The sequence below is a fragment of the Nelusetta ayraudi genome, unplaced genomic scaffold (assembly GCF_046127955.1).
Source record: "Nelusetta ayraudi isolate G7.1 ecotype Tasmania unplaced genomic scaffold, CSIRO-AGI_Nayr_v1 ptg000060l, whole genome shotgun sequence".
Lineage (NCBI taxonomy): Eukaryota > Metazoa > Chordata > Actinopteri > Tetraodontiformes > Monacanthidae > Nelusetta > Nelusetta ayraudi.
The window spans coordinates 4,819,011-4,838,470 of record NW_027466110.1 but is presented as its reverse complement, the minus strand read 5'-3'; the positions used below and the strand labels follow the sequence as shown (position 1 = coordinate 4,838,470).

General features: G+C 43.5%; 2 protein-coding genes across 4 annotated transcripts in view; both read left to right on the top strand.

The window, feature by feature from the left end:
- Positions 1-11,801, top strand: part of LOC142897387 (dedicator of cytokinesis protein 9) — a 63,759-nt gene extending 51,958 nt beyond the window's left edge. For all 3 annotated transcript variants that reach the window (XM_076039680.1, XM_076039678.1, XM_076039679.1), the window contains 23 exons: positions 256-434; positions 509-625; positions 1,143-1,254; positions 1,362-1,495; positions 2,127-2,241; positions 2,337-2,403; positions 2,507-2,554; positions 3,657-3,793; positions 4,537-4,652; positions 4,746-4,883; positions 4,975-5,157; positions 5,517-5,630; positions 5,725-5,940; positions 6,026-6,083; positions 6,181-6,287; positions 6,403-6,525; positions 6,622-6,735; positions 7,832-7,978; positions 8,063-8,273; positions 8,969-9,159; positions 9,262-9,362; positions 9,471-9,609; positions 10,811-11,801. In XM_076039680.1, the coding sequence (XP_075895795.1) occupies positions 256-434; positions 509-625; positions 1,143-1,254; positions 1,362-1,495; positions 2,127-2,241; positions 2,337-2,403; positions 2,507-2,554; positions 3,657-3,793; positions 4,537-4,652; positions 4,746-4,883; positions 4,975-5,157; positions 5,517-5,630; positions 5,725-5,940; positions 6,026-6,083; positions 6,181-6,287; positions 6,403-6,525; positions 6,622-6,735; positions 7,832-7,978; positions 8,063-8,273; positions 8,969-9,159; positions 9,262-9,362; positions 9,471-9,609; positions 10,811-10,936 (2,993 nt within the window). In that variant the 3' untranslated portion in view covers positions 10,937-11,801. The remainder of the gene's footprint in view (positions 1-255; positions 435-508; positions 626-1,142; positions 1,255-1,361; positions 1,496-2,126; positions 2,242-2,336; positions 2,404-2,506; positions 2,555-3,656; positions 3,794-4,536; positions 4,653-4,745; positions 4,884-4,974; positions 5,158-5,516; positions 5,631-5,724; positions 5,941-6,025; positions 6,084-6,180; positions 6,288-6,402; positions 6,526-6,621; positions 6,736-7,831; positions 7,979-8,062; positions 8,274-8,968; positions 9,160-9,261; positions 9,363-9,470; positions 9,610-10,810) is intronic.
- Positions 11,802-12,635: 834 nt separating this feature from the next.
- slc15a1a (solute carrier family 15 member 1a) lies at positions 12,636-18,470 on the top strand. Its single transcript, XM_076040238.1, has 22 exons — positions 12,636-12,663; positions 12,999-13,086; positions 13,232-13,373; positions 13,638-13,757; positions 13,858-13,957; positions 14,833-14,923; positions 15,045-15,128; positions 15,213-15,295; positions 15,422-15,508; positions 15,585-15,674; positions 15,750-15,794; positions 15,870-15,902; positions 15,992-16,080; positions 16,164-16,245; positions 16,349-16,465; positions 16,568-16,714; positions 16,820-16,866; positions 17,015-17,125; positions 17,223-17,340; positions 17,672-17,809; positions 17,890-17,997; positions 18,134-18,470. Exons 1-22 carry the CDS (start codon positions 12,646-12,648, stop codon positions 18,347-18,349), a joined length of 2,154 nt encoding a protein of 717 aa, XP_075896353.1. The 5' UTR covers positions 12,636-12,645; the 3' UTR covers positions 18,350-18,470.
- The last annotated feature ends 990 nt before the right edge of the window (positions 18,471-19,460 follow it).

The window sequence follows — 19,460 nt, the reverse complement described above, 5'->3', positions numbered from 1 at the left end:
ACTAAATCAGAAGTATGTGTGCATACTTTTGACTGGTATTTGTACAGGACAAGGTTTTTTCTTCATTTTTTCCAATGATATTCAAATTTCAGCCACTCGGCATTTAAAATCATATTCAATCTCGTGGATGCTGAAACCACAGATTTACCCCTGGCTGGCTGTGCTCTACCTCCATTGGATGAGACCCTAACGTCTCTCTTCCTCTTCCTCTTCATCTTCCTCTTCCTCTTCATCTTCCTCTTCGTCTCCCGGCAGACTTCCAGCTGGATTACTCGCTGACCGACGACTTCTGCAGGAACCACTTCCTGGTGGGGCTGCTGCTCAGGGAGGTGAACGCAGCCCTGCAGGAGTTCAGGGAGATCCGTCAGATCGCCATCCAGGTGCTGAAGGGCCTGATGATCAAGCACACCTTCGACGACCGCTACGCCTCCAAAGTAGGCCCCTCTACTTGCTTTATTTGTCTGTGTGACGTTCCGTGACTCTGCTGACGGCGCCACCTTTCTTGCAGAGCCAGCAGGCCCGGCTAGCCACGCTGTACCTGCCGCTGTTCGGCCTCCTTCAAGAGAACGTCAACAGGCTCAACGTGAAGGAAGTGTCCCCCTTCACCGTCAACAACTCCAGCCATGTAAGGGTGCCACCTAGTGGTTATTCTGTTGAGCCGCGATGGGTCAATTTATTTGCGTTAACCAAAGTCAAGTGTAGTAAAAAAACAAAAAATGAGGCTATCGATGCATTTTTATGTGTGCATCTGTGAAAAACACAAACACCCTTAATCCATATTTGATACCAAGGTTTTTACAACATAATGACATATATATTATACATGTAGTACAATAATTAATGTCCAGTATCTGAATGTCTGCATTTGTGTGATGGACCTGGACTGAACAATTTGGGTTTCCCACGACAACAAAAACTTTTTATTTATTTATTTTTTACCCTTTTACTCTGAAAAAGCTTTTAAATGTTTTAAAAAGTTCAAAGCTGATTTTTTTTTTTATCAGAATATTTCATTTTTTATTAGAATTTTTAACTCCCGTATTCTTTTTGATCACCCCGAACCATTACTTGGCGCCCAGAAACTCAACAAACTCCTCTTCACACACTAACTGCATGACAATGTTGTGTTTTCTTATGTTCAGAATGGAAGAGAAGATTGTCTCCTCACCAACGCTTTGATGATGCCTCCCCGCTCCAGCACCTTCCTGGACACCGGCTTGCATAAAGATGTTTTTGGAGTCATCTCTGGCACCTGTGAGTGGAGAAACACTAACTGCTAAAAACATTTCATTCTCATTTTTATTTTTTAACTTTTCTTTTGTTGTTTTTTGCTTGTTTGTTTGTTTTTTTACCTTTCCCAGCTTCACCGCACACCTCTTCCACCCCCAACATCAACTCTGTGCGTCACGCCGACTCCCGCGGCTCCCTCATCAGCACCGATTCGGTCAGCAGCCTGTCGGAGAAGCACAATGACAAGGGCAACTCGCTGGACAAGGTACAGCAAAAATGTCATTTTAAATTTTTTTTTGTTATATATTTAAGCTATTTTTTATTTGAAAAAAGGCTTTTAAAACAGGTCAAACTTCCGCGTGTCCCCATTCCATCTGCAGCATCACATGTGTGCAGCTGCATTAAGGAAACAAGCACAGCAATGAGAGCGACTGATTGACCTTTTCTTTTTTCTTTTTTTTTTTTTTTTTCAGAAATTGCCCCTTTAAAGTCTTTAAATGCCTATTTCAGGCGGTGACATCACCTTTTCCATTCAGTCATGGCGCGCCGGCCTCGCGGTGGAAACGAGCTGCTGGCAGAGCCGTCGGTCTGCTGCCTTGGTGCCTCTGCAAAACTGTCCGACCCAGTCGGGGGGAAAATTGTGTTTGTTTTACCATCTGCTGTTTAATGTTTTGCAAGGGTCCACAGCAGCAACCGTAATCCCACACCACACCTTCCTGCTGCTGGCATCAGAGACTGCAAATGTCTCTGTAGATGCTTCACTTTCTCATTCAAGTCGAATGCAGTTAGCAGAGCATCGACCGAGACTTGCTGTCTAGACTTCAAGGGAAAGTGTACTTCCTGTTGGAGTAATGCGTGTGTCTTTGTGTGTCTGTGTGTGTCTGTGTGTATGGCAGAACCACGCTGCTTCACCCCTGGGCAGTTCCATCCTGCGATGTGATAAACTGGAGCAGGCCGAGATCAAGAGCCTTCTCATGTGCTTCTTGCACGTACTGAAGAGCATGTCCGAGGGTAACCCCTCACTGATGTTCTCACACATTGCTGAGCTAATCAAGAAAAACACACAGAAGAAACTGACTCCGCTGTCTCCGCTGTCTCTCTTCCAGACGCTTTGTTCACCTACTGGAACAAGGCCTCGTCCGCCGAGTTAATGGATTTCTTCACTCTCATAGAGTAAGACGTCCGTCCTCCTGTCAGTCCTGTCTTTGTGAAAAAAAATGTGTTTTTTTTCACAATGTAATTTCTTTAACATTGACTGATTTCCATTTCCTCTCAGGGTGTGCCTCCATCAGTTCAGATACATGGGGAAGAGATACATTGCCAGGTAATGTTTTTGACAACAGTTAAAGTGAGAATTAATGCATTTTTCTAAAAAATAAATAAATAAATAAATAAATAAAAAAAGCAACATCCTTGATTTTTAACTCCTGGTGAATAATCTCATGCTTTTGGTTCTGTGCAACTTCACTAACTTATTTTTGGGGTGTATTTGAGACCTGCAATGGCAGACACTCTTTCAACCTAACTGCAAGCTAAAATCCAATAGTTTATTTTTTATTTTTCACAAGTTCCCACCTTGAAACCTCAGTACTAGAACCCCTGTTTCCTGCACTTTAGACAGAATATTGTAAAACAACACAGGCATCTGAGAGTCTTAACAAACATGCTAAGAAAAGTGCCGTAACTCCCACAAGGCTTTGGGTGAATCTCTGTCACTAACCCGCCGCCACTCTCTCTGCCTTTATTCGCCAAAATGCTGGCAAGCTTTACTTATTGAAATCAAAGCTGGCTCCTGCCCCCCTGTCACTTGGGTAAGACGTCAAGGTGACGAAGGCTCCGATGCATGAAGCCCTCTCTCTCCATCGAGCCTGCAGACATCTGCTGATCTCATCTTGCATGCACGTCCTTTGCTTTTGTTTCAAGTCACCACTTTGACGCCGCTTCAGTGTTACAAGTGTTAAAATGCATGGCTAGAACTTCCACAATAGCTCTGTGTTGGTGCTGCAATGAGTGTAAAGGCCACCGGACATGTGTAGCATTGTTTTGCAGTCAGATATTTTATATCTGAAAGGTCCAATACTGTCGTACGCATTTTTTTTTTTTACCAAAAAGCTAAAACAGAGAGGCTGCAAACACAAGGCTAATTTATAAAGGTTTGGAGGTTAATTAATCACCTGAACTGCTCCACCTGGAGTCTGGAATGGGAAACAGTGGTTAGAATGTTGCTAAATTAGGGGACCTTTTAAATATATGATATCTAGCACTGCGTCTAAAAACATCTGACTGACATTTACGCCTTGTGCGTGTGCGTGTGCGTGTGCGTGTGTGTGTGTGCGTGTGCGTGTGCGTGTGTGTGCGCACGGGAGCCCGCTCCACTAACACTCACTGCGACTCCGCTCTCTAACATTGTCCCGTGTCCTCATCAGGAACCAGGAGGGGGCAGGACCTGTAGTGCACGAGCGGAAGTCTCAGACTCTGCCTGTGTCCCGTAACAGGGCAGGAATGATGCATGCCCGCTTGCAGCAGCTCAGCAGCCTGGATAACTCGTACACGTTTAACCACAGTAAGTCATCACACGCTGCATCCATCCATCCATCACGTGAACAAACCTCGCCGACTCACCGTCATCCCCCTCATCACCGTCATCTGCTCTGCTGCTGAGCAACATGTCGCTAGACAGTCAGACAGGGACTAACCAGCTGTGTGTGGTCATTTCAATTTAAAGGGCTTGACCTTCTGCACTGAGCCTGTCAGGCACTTAACGCAGAGTCTCTTTGTGTTTTCAGCATAAGAAAGATTTCGAGTATTCTTGGAATATCTGTAGACCATGGTAAGAACGTATCAGGTCGGCGGGCAGCTTTTTGCAGACTGATGCTGGCTCTGTTAACGAAGTTGAATTTTAAAGCATGACCGTTTTAACTTGACATCAGCTTTTTCTAAATTCTCTCACTTGCTCGCTGCGTCATGTGCTCTGAAGTTTATTTTATACTTCAAAAAAAAAAAATTGGAAAAAAATTGGCAAATGTTGAATTTGAAGAGTTTCATTCCAAGAATAAGGCGTTCATACAATGACTTTATCTACCTACACACTGAAGTACAGTTTGTAACACATTTTGATCAGATAAATTCTTTTGCAGGGTTTTGTCATTTGGAATGAAACTCGACCTCTCTAACATAGTGAAACGCTCTATTTTCAAGTGTCTTTTTTTTTTGCCTTTAACACTTGTGTAAGTTGCAAATGTGGTGACTCATCTCAGCCTAGCTTGAGGCTGAAACAGCTACAACTGTGTGCCGTGTCTCCGTCAGCTTACAGCCACTCGGATGCAGACGTGCTGAACCAGTCGCTGCTGGAGGCCAACATCGCCACCGAGGTTTGCCTCACAGTCCTGGACACGCTGAGCGTCTTCATCATGGGGTTCAAGGTGATGTTGCAAAACCCGTGTGGGAATCGTCGGACGGTGACTTCATTGGACTCGTGTTTGATTTTTTTTTTTTTATGATGAATCTCCCCGTAGACCCAGCTGTGCTCGGACCACGGACACAGCCCGCTGATGAAGAAGGTGTTTGACGTCCACCTCTGCTTCCTGCGGATCAATCAGTCAGAGACGGCCCTCAAGCAGGTCTTCACCTCGCTGCGCACCTTCATCTACAAGGTGGGAGACGCTACTTTCCAGTCCAACAACCAGCGTTTGTCTGCTCCCAAGCCTCTGACCGGCCTGCTTCCATCTGTCTCCGCCCCTCCAGTTCCCCTGCACCTTTTTCGAGGGTCGCGCCGACATGTGCGCCGCCTTCTGCTACGAGATCCTCAAGTGCTGCAACTCCAAGCTGAGCTCCATCCGCGCCGACGCCGCCCACCTTCTCTATTTCCTCATGAAGAGCAACTTTGACTACACGAGCCGCAAGTCGTTTGTTCGGACGCACTTACAGGTGGGATGTGATGGCGTTGGCTTTTGTTGAAGTTTGCAAAATGTAACTTTTCTTTGCTGCTTTCTACTTCTTTTTTTTTTTTGGCTTCCTAGACAAATTCATTAGTTTTTATTCTGGATGGAGTCTTTTTCAGGGTTAGTTGTGTCAAAGGAGACAATTAAAATTTGTAAGAAAATAACAAAAAATTGTCATGATAACCCCAAAAAAATAATTAACACACATCTTTTATTAAGATTTTCTAAAAGCACACTGCTGCTTTACAATTTATGTAACAAGAACATTTTCCATTTTCTGCATGGTGCGATGTGGGGACAGATATTGCAACTTCACAACTTCACAACTGTTTCCTCGGCCTGCAGGTGGTTATTGCTGTCAGTCAGTTGATAGCCGACGTCATCGGGATCGGAAGCACGCGGTTCCAGCATTCCCTGTCCATCATCAACAACTGTGCCAACAGCGACAGAAGCATCAAGGTCAGAGGTCATTTATTCTGGTGCGGTTTTGTATCATGCGAATCATATTCTGCCTCCTCGGTGCTGACACAGTGCTGCGTATCCTCTGTTACAGAACACGGCGTTCCCATCCGACGTCAAAGACCTGACCAAGCGCATCAGGACCGTTCTGATGGCCACGGCTCAGATGAAGGAGCACGAGAGGGACCCCGAGATGCTGGTGGACCTGCAGTACAGCCTCGCCAAGTCGTACGCCAGCACGCCGGAGCTGCGCAAGACCTGGCTGGACAGCATGGCGCGCATCCACGTGAAGAACGGAGACCTGTCCGAGGTCTTTACCTCCCCTCCTCTCCCTTCGTGATCAGCAGGACAGCTGATAACATGTTTCTGACCTCTGTGCTTCCCGCTGTTCACAGGCAGCCATGTGCTACGTGCACGTCACAGCGCTCGTCGCAGAGTACCTGCAGAGAAAAGGTGACCAGCACACCTGCGGTCTTTTGAAAGATGTTTCTCTAATTTCTGGTTTTAAATAATTCCAACAATACAACAACTCGCCTCATCCTTGCTGTAGGGATGATCAAGCAGGGCTGCTCGGCATTCCGGGTCGTGACCCCAAACATCGATGAGGAAGCGGCGATGATGGAGGACGTGGGCATGCAGGACGTCCACTTTAACGAAGTATGTTTAGCACAGACACATACAACCGTTTGTTCCATGGACAAACACAATTGATGACCAATGAAAAACTGCTTGAGCATCTTCACATCTTTCCTTCCTGCCCTTTCTCCCCCAGGACGTCTTGATGGAGCTGCTAGAGGAGTGCGCCGACGGCCTGTGGAAGGCCGAGCGTTATGAGCTCATCTCCGACATCTACAAGCTGATCATCCCGACCTACGAGAAGCGGCGGGACTTTGAGGTCAGAGGCTGCTCCGTCCCGCTGCAGTTTTAGTACGAAAAGTGAAATGAAAACGCCGTCGACTTCACTTCACTGTTTTATCCCTTTTTTGCGCAGAAACTGGCCCACCTGTACGACACCCTGCACCGCGCGTACAGCAAAGTGACCGAAGTCATGCACACCGGCAAGAGGCTGCTCGGCACCTACTTCAGAGTGGCCTTCTTTGGTCAGGTGAGTTCAGTTCCTCTGGAGGAATCGCACTCTGGACGTGAGAGGGGTTGTTCTTTAATTTCCTTTCTGCACTCCTTGTTCCTTAGGAAAGCGAAATTTCACAGAAAGTCACAGCAGTTTAACTAGTTATTTGAACGTTGCATGCATGCCAGCCATTCAAAGTGCTTTTTATTAAGAAAAAAAAAAAAAATCTATAAGCATGTCCACTTGCACCAGCAGTTTCTGACTCTCTCTAACGCCACCTCTCTGCTCTTTTATCTTCTTTGAAGGCAGCGGTAAGTGTGAGCCTTTGTGTGGTCGTGCCACGGCTGTAATCCAACTCACATCTGCTCATTCATAGCCTTCTGCTTGGAGTTTGGCTAACTCGTCCCGTCAGCACGGGCGCCCTCTGGTGGTGGAAGTGTGTCTGTCGCATGGCGCTCCTTAAGCCTCCCCTCCCGCCTCTTGTGCCACAGATGTGTTGGTCATAGCGCCCTCCATCACTGTCACATGTGCTTGGGTGTGTGCTATCTAGTAGAAAGTCGAGTGTCGTGGTGGTTGTGGTGGTGGTGACCGTAGCGTCGCTAATGACAGTGTGATAAATCCTGTCTGAAGTCAAAACTGTCTTGAATTAACAATGACTCAATGCTCTGCTGTCCGCACCCCCTGTAGCAGTACCAGTTTACTGAATCAGACTCTGAGGTAAACACGGACACTGGGAGCTAACCGTGTTAGCATTAGTGTTAGTATGATCCCATAGGTTAACATCGCTTCCCTGTTAGCCCCTGTTGAGCTCCTCCTCCTCACCTCGGTGTTGTTCTATCGGCAGTAGGAAGCTACTGGGGCTGCACGGCTTCACCCAATCACTTCATGGGATTGTTTTTTTTTTTAACATCTGACTTGACTGCACCCAATCCGTCTCCTGTGGCTTTTCAACTGACACTAGATGATGTCGTGCAGTGTTTCGCAGTCTGTGATTGAACCTTAGTGGGTTCTTAATTTGACTCCACTAATTGTCTTTGTGTGTCTTGGTGTGATTCATCTCAGGTCCACTTTTTTACTTTTTTTTTTATATCCTGCTGAATACAAACACTTTTTTCAAAAATCCATTTTAAAGGGCTTCTTTGAGGATGAAGATGGCAAGGAGTACATTTACAAGGAGCCCAAATTCACCCCTCTGTCCGAGATATCGCAGAGGCTCCTCAAGCTCTATTCTGACAAGTTTGGGCAAGAGAATGTGAAGATGATCCAGGACTCTGGGAGGGTACGGCTTTTTGCTTTGATTTTGACTTTACGTCGCCCACATGATTTGCTGTTGTGTGCTGACAGTTGACGGGTTTTTTTGCAGATTAACCCCAAAGACCTGGACTCCAAGTATGCGTACATCCAAGTGACGCACGTGACCCCTTACCTGGAGGAGAAGGAGCTGGTGGACCGAAAGACGGACTTCGAGAAGAGTCACAACATTCGGCGCTTCGTGTTCGAAATGCCCTTCACCATCTCGGGCAAGAAGCAGGGCGGCGTGGAGGAGCAGTGCAAACGCAGGACCATACTAACCAGTGCGTAATCAGTTGGGAGACTGGTGATGGTTTTGGTTTGATAGAAGTGTAGGTTTGAGAAAGGGAAACTGAAACAGAAACATCCCGAACTGAACCTGTGTGTGCGTCTACTGGCACATTTATTAAAAAATGCATAGTGTGTCTTTGGAGTTACATAGTGTCACTTAAAATAGTTTTATCCACTAATTCGAAACATGACATGAACACAGTAACCTGGTTTCTACAGTGGTTTCTTCTTCTACCTCAAACAGTTTCCACACTGTTTGCAATCTGCTTTCTCACTATGAGACGATGCTATACGCTACACACTGGGCCCGTGATGGAGTCTTGCATTGGTATTGACAACAAAATATTTATGTCCTCAGCTTTCTGATAGACGGCACCGTGGTGGGGAGGAGGTGCGTTGAGGTTTACAGTGCTCAGCACTCCTTACATTCAACGCAGGATCTTGATTGCATGGCGAACACGTCAGCTGTTTGCACAGCGACCTTTTCCTGCTCCTAATCGGAGCGTTATTGCTTTATGGTGCGAAAGACTCAAAAGTTCGCACAGCACCTTATCTTTATTACGCAGGAGCTTTTGAAAAGACGCGCAACGCAGTACGACGCTGAACTGCAAAACGCCGCAGGGCGCGCGTGTGCACACACACACACACACTGAATCCACTTTCTAACAACGTGCGCCTCCCTTCACAGCCACGCACTGCTTCCCGTACGTGAAGAAGCGGATCGCGGTCATGTATCAGCACCACAGCGACCTGAGCCCCATCGAGGTGGCCATCGACGAGATGAGCAAGAAGGTGGCCGAGATCAATCAGCTGTGCTCGTCCAGCGAGGTCGACATGATCCGCCTGCAGCTCAAGCTCCAGGGCAGCATCAGCGTCCAGGTGGGCGGTGTTGCTAGAGGTGCAAAGTCAAGCGAAAACAAGAAACATCATCGCACGTGGCTAACACAGACCTTTTTTACGCCCCCTCCACTCCCACTTCAGGTCAACGCCGGACCGCTCGCCTACGCCAGAGCCTTTCTGGACGACTCATGCGCCAAAAAGTATCCCGATAACAAGGTCAAACAGCTGAAAGAGGTTTTCAGGTGAGACACGTGTGAGTGCACGTGCGTGCGTGCGTGCATGTGTGGCAGTGCATTTTTAATTCCCGGCGTCCCCCTGTATCATAAACCTGAGCTCTGCTTTTCATATAGGAATTTTGTGGAGGCCTGCGGCCACGGCTTAGGCATCAATGAGCGGCTCATCAAGGAGGACCAGCAGGAGTATCACGACGAGATGAAGGCCAACTACAGAGACTTGGCCAGGGAGCTGTCCATCATCATGCATGAGCAAGTAAGAGCGGTACCAGCACATCACCGTTCCGTGGCGGTGATGCTACACCCTAAAAAGGCCACGTTGAGTGGTTCTGGCTCCATGCTTTGCAGTGTGTTTCGGAATATTGTTTTTGCTCACTCTTTAATAACAGCACTTTCTGTTTTCTTCCCCCGTGCTGACATGAGCAGATTGGATGGTAATGCAATAAATTGCAGCTGCTGATTGTTGGTCCAGCCAGGCACGTGTCTCTCAGCTGCGCGTGGGCATTGCTGTAGAATTTCACGCTATCAAATTATAAGTTCTTGTGTATTTTTTATTTCTTGGCCAATCCAAGATTGCCTCCTGACCATAAAAAACACTTTGTAGACTGACTGACTAATCAGACTTAATATGGGTTTTATCTTCATAGTTCTGCGATTAATGTGCCAGTCAAACAGGAAATACTTTATATTCACCGAATGCCCATTTGCTTTGTCCTACTATCCCAACCGAAAAAAAATAAAAATATTGAAGCAATCAACATTGGTCACGGAAGCTGGCTGTACCAACAACCATTAGGGTTCATTTCATTTTCATTCCCTCTGCATGTGTGTGTAGATTATGCATGTAGTTATTTTTGTGCTACTTAACAGTGTGTTGTGTCTACGTGCTACATTCCGTCCCAAGCATTTGAGCTAAAGTTCAAAAACAAACAGCGTACATCTTTCAAATGTAGTGTCTGAAGGCTTATTTTTGTCTTGACATGTGATGCAGTGTGAACGAAACGAAACCATACAAGCACATATAAATATCTATGGAAGCACATATAGGCCTAGCAAGGCAGAGACTTTGAAGACTGAAACCTTTGCTGCTTCTGAACAGTCTAGCCACAGAGATTGAAAACTAGCATAAAAGACACGTTGATATTCATGCTACAAACAATAAGGCTGACAAATACGAACAGAAGTCATTGAACAACACACACTCACACACAGCTCATCACTAATTTACTAGCAGTGACTTCATTTTTGCTAGTTTGTTACGAAACTGAGCCAGCTCTGGAACTGAAAGTTGTACCTGTTAATTTTCTTATTCAACTCCGAGAAAGTCACACAATGCTCACTTTTATTTTCTTTATCTACAATTGTCTCGAAATGTAAACTTGTTTTGACATTTGTATGGTATTTAGCCGTCTGTATAAGTTGTATAGTTTTAATATCTCACTCTTCACCATTACCAGATCAGTCCTGTGGAAGATGGCATGAAGAGTGTTCTCCCGGACTCGCTTCAAATCTTCAACGCCATCAGCCGCACGCCAACCAGCGCCATCATCCAGGGCATCCCCAGCTCTTCTTCGGTGGTGTGACGCCCTGCTAGGTTAGCTTCAAGCTAAACCCTGCCAATCCAGGCGTGCTAATGATGCCTCCCCTGCGTCCGCATCCTGTTTCTCTGCTTCATGGTGGGCACAGACTGCTTTGATGCTCTCGACCTTCCCCAGTGGATCAAGACCAACGAGCTGTAACTTCATTTTTCTCATGTGGTAAAGCCACAAACGATAGCAGCAATGGAGAATCCCGCTGTGGAGATGACTCTGACTGTTTTCACCTGTTTATACCCAAAAAGACAAACCGGTCAAGCCCGTTTTGGATCGTCCAAGACTGGATGCTGAACTTTTTTATCCAAAAAAAAAACAATTTCCACTCTACCTGTGGTTGAAGCCAAAGGAGTTTTTATAAGTTCTGCCAAGACATGAATTTTGCCATTTGGCGCAGTGTTCTCGGCACGGGAGGAGCAAAGCACAGCGGTTGGCTGATGGTTGATGACCCAGCAAGTCGAAACTCACCGAGCAGCCTGTTGTTTAAAAAGCATTTGGGCAGTTGTCTAACTACTATCACTGCCAGACGAGGGGGGGATTGTGGTTCTGCACTGTGGCTTTAATATGCATGATGACATCACACACTCAAAAAAAAAAGAAAATCCATTCCTGTCGGTTTAAAATCTCACTTTTTCTCTGTATGTAACATATTGCGCTTTTCTAAACCACCGTATCACCGTCTTCATGAACACATATGCTGCCTATATACATTAACGCTCTTCTTTGTGTACATGAATTTTTATTTTCTGTAAATGCACAGTCACAACTCCGGTGGCTCCTGTTAGCAGTCAAATGTAAAAAACAAATTACAGGGTTTCTTTTTAAATATTTAAAGCCATTGCATTAAAAAAAACAACCCGTATCTTCTGAGATGTTTGTATCTGTACATATATATATATTGAAAAGAAAAACGGAGTGCGTGCAATACTTGCTGTCTGGGGCTTATACACTGTAACGGTTATGTTCACCTTCTTGCCAAAGCAACAAGGTGTGGAAGCAGACACAATGCCTACTGTGGAAGTAATTTTACCATTTTAGTGTTTATTGCAATGTTCAGAAATTGTTTTATATTTGGGAGGACCATGTTCTTTTTTTTATTTTTTACTTTTTATTTAACTCAAAGTCACTGTTCTGCTGTAAACATAAATGTTCCCTAATGCTTTCTTTTAAATAAAAAAAATGCATTGACTTGCTCTTTGTCTCTAAATCCTCTTCGTTTCGCCCTCACGTGTCAAAGTCTTTGTTTGTTTGTACATGTGGGGTAAACTTGGTGATTGTCGCCGTCTGCGTGGTGTCAGGAAATGAACATTGCTGATAACGTATCTGCAGCCTATGAATCCCACCCACTGTAAAAGAGAAAAAAAAAGCCAGCCATGACAGTAATGGATCGAGGAGTATTAGGAAAAGCAGCACTGGGGAAACCCGCCCACAAGTGAAGAGTTAATTATCACTTGTTCGCTGCAGGAGTCTCAAAAGCCTGTCAAGCTGCTGTTGAGAGCAGACCGAGGAGAAAAGCCAGCATCATGGCAGGTGAGTCTACAAGGATTTGTTCTTATTTACGAGACACAAAATTGAGGTTGACGTGGGGACTGACGCGATCAAAGAAGAATCTTTTCAAGCAAAACTAAGCACATTGTTCTCTGACTCTGCACTGGGAAATCTGAACGTCTGTTATTTCATGTGCAGAAAAAGAAGACGCGATGAAGAAAAGAGGGACGGTAAATAATTTGCAGCTCATTCATTGAAGTGGATGTTTGTGAATGTATTTGCGGTTGAGTCATTTTCACAGAGACATTACTCAACTTCACGTGTGCGGACTGTTGTTACTTTTAAAAACTGCATTTTCTTTAAATGACTTGACTTTTGAGGGCTTTCATGTGAATCCTTGAAGGCTGTACTCGACAAACCTTTTGGAACATTTTTTATAGATGTCAAACTTTGACAGTTGTGCTGCAACTGCGACACGACTACTGCGGTTCTTATCAAGTGATTAAAGTTATACACAGATTTCTTTTTGTCACCACTTGCTAACATCAAGCTCCTGTTTTTGAAGACTAAGGTGGTGCTCGGGTACCCGCTCAGCATCTTCTTCATTGTTGTGAATGAGTTCTGTGAGCGGTTCTCCTACTATGGCATGCGAGGTGAGAACCCCCACCCCACCCCACCCCACTCCTGTACTGTTCCTATTGTTTGCATTGATATGCTGTATTTTACCTCTTTTTCTGTGATGACATCACAAGAAGAAATAAACTCAATGAATTGATAAACGGCCCTGTCCGCCCGCAGCTGTCTTGGTGCTGTACTTCACGTACTTCTTGAACTGGGACGAAGACTTGGCCACCTCCATTTATCACGTCTTTGTTGCACTTTGCTACTTGACTCCGATCCTCGGGGCTATCGTGGCCGACTCATGGCTGGGAAAATACAAGTGAGCGGCTGCCAAATGTTTCAATCATACTTTTTTGCGTTTTACATTCAACTTGTACTCATTCAGAAAAATGTTGCTCTGCCATTTATATCGGTTCTTGACTTACAGTACTTAAGAGTTGACTCACTCACTCACTCATTCTTAAAATTGTGTACGTATCAATTCCTTTTCTCCCACAGGACAGTTGTTAAATTTACACTTATTCTTTCCAAAGCCAGATTTCACTTTCGATGAATCCCATTCATCTTTCTTCCCTTTTCGCAGGACTATTATCTACTTGTCCATCGTCTACGCGCTGGGCCAGGTCGCCATGGCGGTCAGCGCCATCGCCGACATCACTGACACCAACGCGGACGGAAAGCCGGACAACATGACCTTTCACGTGTAGGCCTGCGTCAAAAATTGTTTCCTTTTTTTTTTTTTGTCTTTTCACCGTTTTCCGCAACAGCGTTTTGCTCATCTGCACGTTTGCGTTCACGTCCAGCTCACTGTCCATGGTGGGCCTCTTCCTCATCGCTATGGGCACCGGTGGCATCAAACCCTGTGTGGCTGCCTTTGGCGGGGATCAGTTTGATGAAAATCAGGTTAGATCACTTCCTCGCTGTCTGACTCCCTCTCTGCTCGACTTGCATTAAAAAAAACACACTGCTGACTGAACTTTCAACGGTGGTGGTGCATTGTGGCTTTGCAGTTTGCAAGCTCTGTAAAAACCAGCGGGTTTTGAATTGAAAGGACTATTTCATTCAGTATGTACATGTTATCAATTTAACATGTGTCTGGGTGACAGCTCACTGGATATGGAAGCCTCTTGTTCACACATGAAATGTGACCAGTAGCTGCTCTGTCTGAATCAATCAAAAGTAGCAACGTACCAATACCACTTACTCACAGAGCGAGTAGAGCACAAGTATTGGCATTTCAGTACTCACCAATACCAAGAACGTAATAACACCACGGTGCTTTCCTAATCGAAAGGAACCGACTGATATCTCTGCACGACATTGATAATTGTGTGACTGATTAGTTTTGCTCTTGTCCTCAAAGGACACTGATTGGTCCAGTCAGACTCTGCTCAGCTAAAAACATCCAGATGGGATCGTTCTACAATGGTTTTGATGTTTTCACGCTTGAAATTTCAGCCGTCCAGCTACCTGGAAATGTTATGAGACGACGAGAGTGTCATTTCACTCATTCCGCTGATTTCATGACGACCTTTCAAAGGGATCTGCAGCTATCTTTGCGAGATCAATGCTGACATATGAAGACTTGTAATGAGAATTCAATGGGAAACCACGCACCTGCCGGCATGGCTTATCATTCTCAGGTCTTTGTGACCTGTCATATCACGATATCACGAGTGTCACTCTCTTTGAAGCTGGCCAAAGATCATGTGCATCATTTCACAACACTCGTGTCACAGACCCGCAACACGTCTCGTTCTATCTCCTTGTCTGGGCAGGGCCAACAAAGGAAGACCTTCTTCTCCGTGTTCTACCTGTGCATCAACGGAGGGAGTCTCCTGTCGACCATTATCACCCCCATCCTCAGAGGTAGATATGAGCGGGACATAAAGTTTATGGCCAGCGGAGCCATAAAAAACGTGAAAGTCCTTGAAAAATGAGTAAAAGGTGTGTGTTTACTATGACAGCCAACGCTTGTGTCTTCGTGCAGCTCAGGAATGCGGCTTCAACGGGAAGCAGGAATGTTACCCTCTGGCCTTCGGTGTCCCCGCAGCGCTGATGGTGGTTGCCCTGGGTACTATACATGTGATTCTGACATAAATGATTCTGCTCATATTCTATACGCTGATGCTGACACTGACGATATATTTCCTCACAGTGGTGTTTATTGTTGGAAGTGGGATGTACTACAAAGCTGAGCCTGAGGGAAACATCATGCTGGATGTGTGCAAATGCATCGGGGTGAGTCTGGTTCACACCGTTGACATCAACGCGCGCACACACACACACACACATTATATTGTTTTTAAAGCATTGATCTAGCTGTTTTAATAAAAGTGTCTCCATCCCTTTTTTTATTTTTCCTAGTTTGCACTTAAAAACCGTTTCAGGCACAGAAGCAGCACACACCCAAAGAGGGAGCACTGGATGGACTGGGCTGATGAAAAATATGATGTGAGCTTGAACATTTAAATCAAATCAAATCACATTAAAAGAGGAATCGGTCAATAAATGTGTCTCTCTGTTGTAGAAACTCCTCATTGCCCAGATAAAAATGGTACTGAAGGTCCTCTTTCTGTACATGCCACTTCCAATGTTCTGGACTCTGTTTGACCAAAAGGTAACATTGCAACTTTTTTCAAGTGATTTAAATACATATTATCAGATAAAACTAAGCTTTGTAAATGTCTTGCAGGGTTCTAGGTGGACTTTGCAAGCCACCACTATGAACGCAGACTTTGTAAGTTTGCTGAGATGACGCCAACTCCAGCTCGTGATGCATCAACATTTTCACTCATTTGTTTTGTCTTTGCAGGGTGCATTTATTATCCAGCCTGACCAGATGCAGGTCAGTTTGTTAACTTCTGTCAAGTTGCCTCAGTAGTTGTAGTGTGATTTATCTGATGAATTCACAGCAATTCTCTGTGTTTTTTGAAGACTTTTAACCCCATTCTGATCCTGACTCTGGTGCCCATCATGGACAGCGTAATCTACCCTCTGATCAAGAAATGTGGCTTCAACTTCACGTAGGTACTCCAGCGTTTAAAAAAAAAAGAAAAGAAAAGAAAAAATGAGACAAATTAACAACAGCTGTTTGTTGGTTCAACAGACCTCTGAAAAGGATGACAGTGGGGATGGTCCTGGCAGCCATTGCCTTTGTATGCGCTGCTCTGATTCAGTTACAAATTGATGTAAGTCGACACTGGTCGTTAAATTATAAATGAATAATTGGACTTAATCTTTGTGATATATTCCTGACAAGTCTCCCAATATGTCCTTGAAACAACTGTACAGAAAACACTGCCAGATTTCCCATCCTCCTCCCAAGCTCAGCTCAAGTTGCTCAACATGGGCAGCAACCCAGTGGCATTAAGTGTGGAGGGTAAAGATGTGCAACTCCCTGCATATCAGGTGCGTTCTCAAACGAAATGTGAAATAAACTGGGACCTGACAGTTTAATGTTGAGTGATAAGAGGTACCACGGCTTACATGTTTTGTTTTCCCCCATGACAGTTTAGCGATGGTGGCTTCTACAAATTTGAGAAAGAAAATGTTACAATTTCCATGGGCAACCCTCCAGTGGCCAGAAACTTTTCTCTGGAGAAGGGCAAGAGACAAACATTGTTTATTCCTTCAGCCAACATTGATGATTTTGAGTTGGTGAGTTGATGGAAGATATAAATAAAGACACATGACTACATTGTCTCTTTTCCTTTTTTTTGAAAACAGATTTGAATAACTTTTTCTTTTCTTTTTTTAAATCAGAGTACAGACTTAATATCAAAACCTGCGAAGGGAAGAAATGCTATCCGGTAAGAAAAGGCAAAATAAATTGATAAATAAAAAGATTCAGTCACGACAAATAAACTATGCACTTGAATTGCTATGAATACATTTCTAATAATGTTCTCTCTGTGATTATATTATTTTCTTTTTCCCCCCAAATACTGTCTCTTTAAGATTTGTTAATGGAATGAAAACAGGACTGAACATATCTGCCGCTGATGATGTTGAATTTGGATTCTTGGAGCAGTTCAGTATTTCCAACTACAGCTTGGTGAAAGGTGGAAGGTAAGGCCCTTTTTTGTCTTTTTGTTAATTATAATGATACGTTTTAGTAGTCGTGTAATAGCACGATACATTTGACTTTATTCTTTCTTATAATCAGGATCTACTTCACAATAAAGGCTCCGAGTGAAAGGTTGTCATGCAACTTCCAGAGGGATTTCGGATTTGGTAGTTCATTTGTCTACTTTATTCCTGCCAACCTTTCACTTGACAAAAATGTAAGTGTTAATTTACATATTTTGTGTTGTATGTATAATTTTATATATAAATATCACTGAAAGGTGAAAGATATTTAATTAAATACTCTACTGGGACGTCCAGGTTTGATCAGGCATAAGAACTTTGAAACTTTATGATGTAAACTATGGTATTTAGCTTAATTTATTTTAATTCACATCTGTTTAGGAAAACAGAAACTCTTTTGTCTTAGTCATAAATATTTTCCTCAATGCACTTATGCACTCGCATTAAGCTTATCGAGCATTTCTCCCTTTGAGTTGCACTATCCTAACCTGACTTGCTATGATTGTTTCTGTCTGTGTATTTTAGTGTGGGGACTACCTCGTTGAGCAAGAATACATCGAGCCCAACTCAGTCCACATTGCTCTCCAAATCCCACAGTACTTCTTCATTACTGCTGGTGAAGTGATGTTTTCTGTTACCGGTCTGGAATTTTCCTATTCACAGGTAAAAGCATTATAAAGCTTTTTAGAGCATGCCACTACAGAACACTTTGATAATTTTTGTCTTTCTCTTGTGGCCCTTAGGCTCCTAATAACATGAAATCAGTGTTGCAAGCTGGCTGGCTGCTAACTGTGGCTATTGGAAACTTCATTGTGTTGATTGTGGCTGAACTGGCAAAGTTCCCTGAACAGGTAAAAACAGCAGCCAGGTCTACAAAATATCAAAACACAAAATATCTTTGAAATTGAATGAGTGCATGTTTTGTGTTGCAAAGCTAATGCTTCAGGAAGTGTTTCTGACAAACTTTTTGTCTCCCTCATTTCTAAGTGGGCAGAGTACGTCCTGTTTGCCTCGCTCCTGCTGGTTGTGTGCGTTATCTTCTCCATCATGGCTTACTTCTACCAGTACATCGACCCTGCAGAAATTGAGGCACAGTTTAAGAAGAAGGAAGAAAATGAATTGAAGAAGGATTATGTTGAAATGGCAAAAAGGGATTCAGTGAAAAGTGGCCACAAGGACAATGTACCCCAGACGAGAATGTAAATGTCTGAAATGGGTCCAGATGACAAATTTATATTAACATGTAAAAACAATTAACAAGGGATCTATTTTCCATTGCATCTTGATTTGTCTTTTGCATTGTGTCTGATGTCAGAAGTACGCAATAATAAAAATCTTATTTATAACAAATCTTTATCCAACAAATCTTGTTTTTCAATCTCAGTCATCATCAAAGACAGTAAAAGCAAACATTTTTTATGTGCATGTATTCCTTATAATCAAGTATTCCATGTTAAGATGCAAGGTGAAAAGTAGTAGTTATGTGAAACAAAGCGCGCACAAAATTTCAAAGTCAGGGAAAAGCTGTGTTTTTGCAAAATAAGTGGTGGTGTTCCAAAGAGGATTAGAGTTGTGCTCACTGTGTGGCAGGTGATAGGTACTAGATCATAGTGTTGCGTTCTAATTCACTCATTTGCTATGAAAAAAATTTACTTAAAAAAAAAAAAAAATACCATATTGTGCATATTCCAAACAATTTAGGGGGTTGCTGTAAGTGCAGTAAGTGGTACAATTCTTAGCCTTAACAAGAGAGCTTTGGTCTTGTGTGACGCAAGAACCAAAAAACATACTTGAGAATGACAGTTTTTTAAAAAAAAAAAAAAAAAAAAAAAAAAAAGAAAAAAATGTGACTTTATAAACAGAATTCACAAGTTAGATTACAATATATGAAATCGTTTAAGGCGGTTTTATAACAATAAATGGCACTAATAAGAGCATATATTGTGATGGTAAATAAACTTGAAAAAAGTTGGTGTTGTGTACATGTCATGTGTAAATGTTCATTAGCTGCCTTTATACATAATCCACATCAAAGAGAAAACATATATATATATATATATATATATATATATATATATATATATATATATATATATATATATATATATATATATATATATATGCATTTCTTACTCCGTATAATTGTACAAGATTAAATCGTTTTGTTTTGTTTTTTTGTTGTTTTTTTTAAACCAATCATAATGAGCAGCGATGGGCGGAAACATTAAAAGTTCAAAGGAAATACTGTCTTTCAAAACCTGCTGCATGTGTATGTGCCTTGTCCCCAGCCATCTTTCCGCTGACACTCTTCGAA